The sequence below is a fragment of the Aplysia californica genome, unplaced genomic scaffold (genome assembly GCF_000002075.1).
Source record: "Aplysia californica isolate F4 #8 unplaced genomic scaffold, AplCal3.0 scaffold00250, whole genome shotgun sequence".
Taxonomy (NCBI): domain Eukaryota; kingdom Metazoa; phylum Mollusca; class Gastropoda; order Aplysiida; family Aplysiidae; genus Aplysia; species Aplysia californica.
Window position 1 is genome coordinate 145,865 of NW_004797520.1, and position 2,035 is coordinate 147,899.

At 46.3% G+C, this 2,035-nt stretch overlaps 1 protein-coding gene across 1 annotated transcript in view; it reads left to right on the plus strand.

Annotated features, from left to right (window-relative positions):
- LOC101852184 overlaps positions 1–2,035 on the plus strand; it is a gene marked incomplete at its 3' end in the record, with an annotated part of 59,940 nt that overhangs the window by 17,274 nt on the left and 40,631 nt on the right. Inside the window, 2 exon segments of the mRNA XM_013083699.1 lie at positions 548–721; positions 1,702–1,890. Coding sequence (XP_012939153.1) covers positions 548–721; positions 1,702–1,890 — 363 coding nt within the window.

The following is a 2,035-nucleotide window of genomic DNA, read 5'->3' on the forward strand; positions in this document are numbered from 1 at the left end:
CTCTCTTTCTCTCTCTCTCTCTCTCTCTCTCTCTTTCTCTCTCTTTCTCTGTTCATCAAGTCCCTCTGGAGATTTTGGGGGTTTCCAGAAATCTTGACCAGCACCAAAAGTGGGCATTGCCCTTCTTACGGGAGAAGTTTGGTTTCATTGGTGTGTAGTGTGTACATTTGTTTGATTATAGAGAAAACTCTCATTGTCTTTTAAAGAAACTGAACAAGGGTCCAAAAAACTTTACTTTCGTTTTTCTCAAAACAGCGTTTTTCGGGATAGCCCCCTTGTCCTTAAAAGCGACCAATTATTTGTATGATTAACGAAGTTATGCTCCTGTTTTATTTTCTACTAAAAGTGCGCGTCTTCCAGCGCTGTGGAAAGTCCAGAACTCTAGTCCTCCAAGAATTAACATTAACGAGTGACCGTGTGTCCTGTCGGACTTTGTCCTGTTGTCCAAGAATTAACGTCAAGCAATGACCTTGTGTCCTTTCGTACTTTGTCCCGTCCTACAAGAGTTAAGCAATGACCGTGTGTCCTGTCGTAAAACTATCCCCAGCCCTGGAGGCGGCTGCGATGACGGTGGTTCTGAACGTGGTGCACGGTGTGCCGGTGATCCTGGTCCTCCTCTACCAGCAGTCCCTGGGGCGTCAGTCCTTTCTTCTCTGCTCCCTCTTCTACAACTGCGCCCTCCAGATTGGCTGCTTCCTCCTCACCAGATACGAGGAACTGAGTGAGTCGCTGTTTACACGTAGCTAACTCTTAGTTTAGTTTTATAATAAATAATAAATAGCATTTGTATAGCGCATATCCCCGCTCAACAGCAGGCTCTATGCGCTTTACACTATATTATTACCCCAGCAGACCATAGAACACTCCGAAGCATTCTCAGCTTCCTGTGAAACATACAGTGCAAGCAGCTGATTAAACGCTCAAACACTAACAAACTGACAAGATCTTTCGCTGTCTATAACCGGGTACCCATTCCCACCAGGGTGAAGAGAGGAAAATTCGTGTAAAGTGCCTTTCCCAGGAACACAACGTCGGGTCCCTGACGGGATTCGAACCCACGACCTTATGGTTGCGAGTCCAAAAGCCTAACCACTAGGCCACCGAAGCCACAAGTTTTAGTAAAAGTTTTACGGCACTTGCAACACAATAAGGTCATATAAGTGCCGAAGATTAGAGGTGTTACTTGAGAGTAACTAACATGAAAAAGGAGGAGAGATAAAGACGACAGTAGTTTGATAGGAAAGAAGGAGTAAACCACACCAGAGACCTGCCAACCACCTACAATTGGCGGGTGGTCTGGTGTGGTTTGCTCCTAACTTTAGATGAATATTCTTTGGGGTTTTTTTCTCTTTTGTAAGCTTTCAATTTTGCCAGTGAGAGCTAGATATTCAAGACCCGTATGTCTATTCAAGTGTCCCAAAAGCTGCATTTGTCGTTTCCTGATTGTTTTTATCAGTGATGGAGCCCACATGGGACTTATACGAAGCTCATACGAACTTATGCAATTGCGAGCGCCGTAAAACTTTTACTAAAACAAATCAAACAAACGTTTTTGTAGTTTTATTTTTCGCCCTACAATCTCTGACTGACTGAAGTATGAACAATAAAAAACGAAACATTTTTGTTGTTTTATTTTTCGTTGCATCGCCTCTGACTGACAGAAGCATGAACAACAAAAAAAGACATTGTCAATTTGATCAGACCAGGGCGCCACACTGTCCACAATGACGTCACCGCCCTCTGTGATGGACAAGATGAGCCTGACGGACGTGATGGTCATGTTCGTGGTGGACATTCTCGTGCACTCTGGTCTGGCACTGCTCACCCACGGGCTGTGGAGAGCCATCTGGAATCAGCTCAGGAAACTGCTGTTGGTATGTGGGGAGAGTGGTGGGGTGGGGTGGAGAGTGGTAGGGGGGAGGAGGGAAGGGGACGGAAGAGGAGGGGAGAGGAGGGAAGAGGAGGAGGAGAGATTGGAGGGGAGAGGGGAGGGGTGAGTGGAGGGAAGGGGATGCGGGAGGAGAGAAGGGGAGGG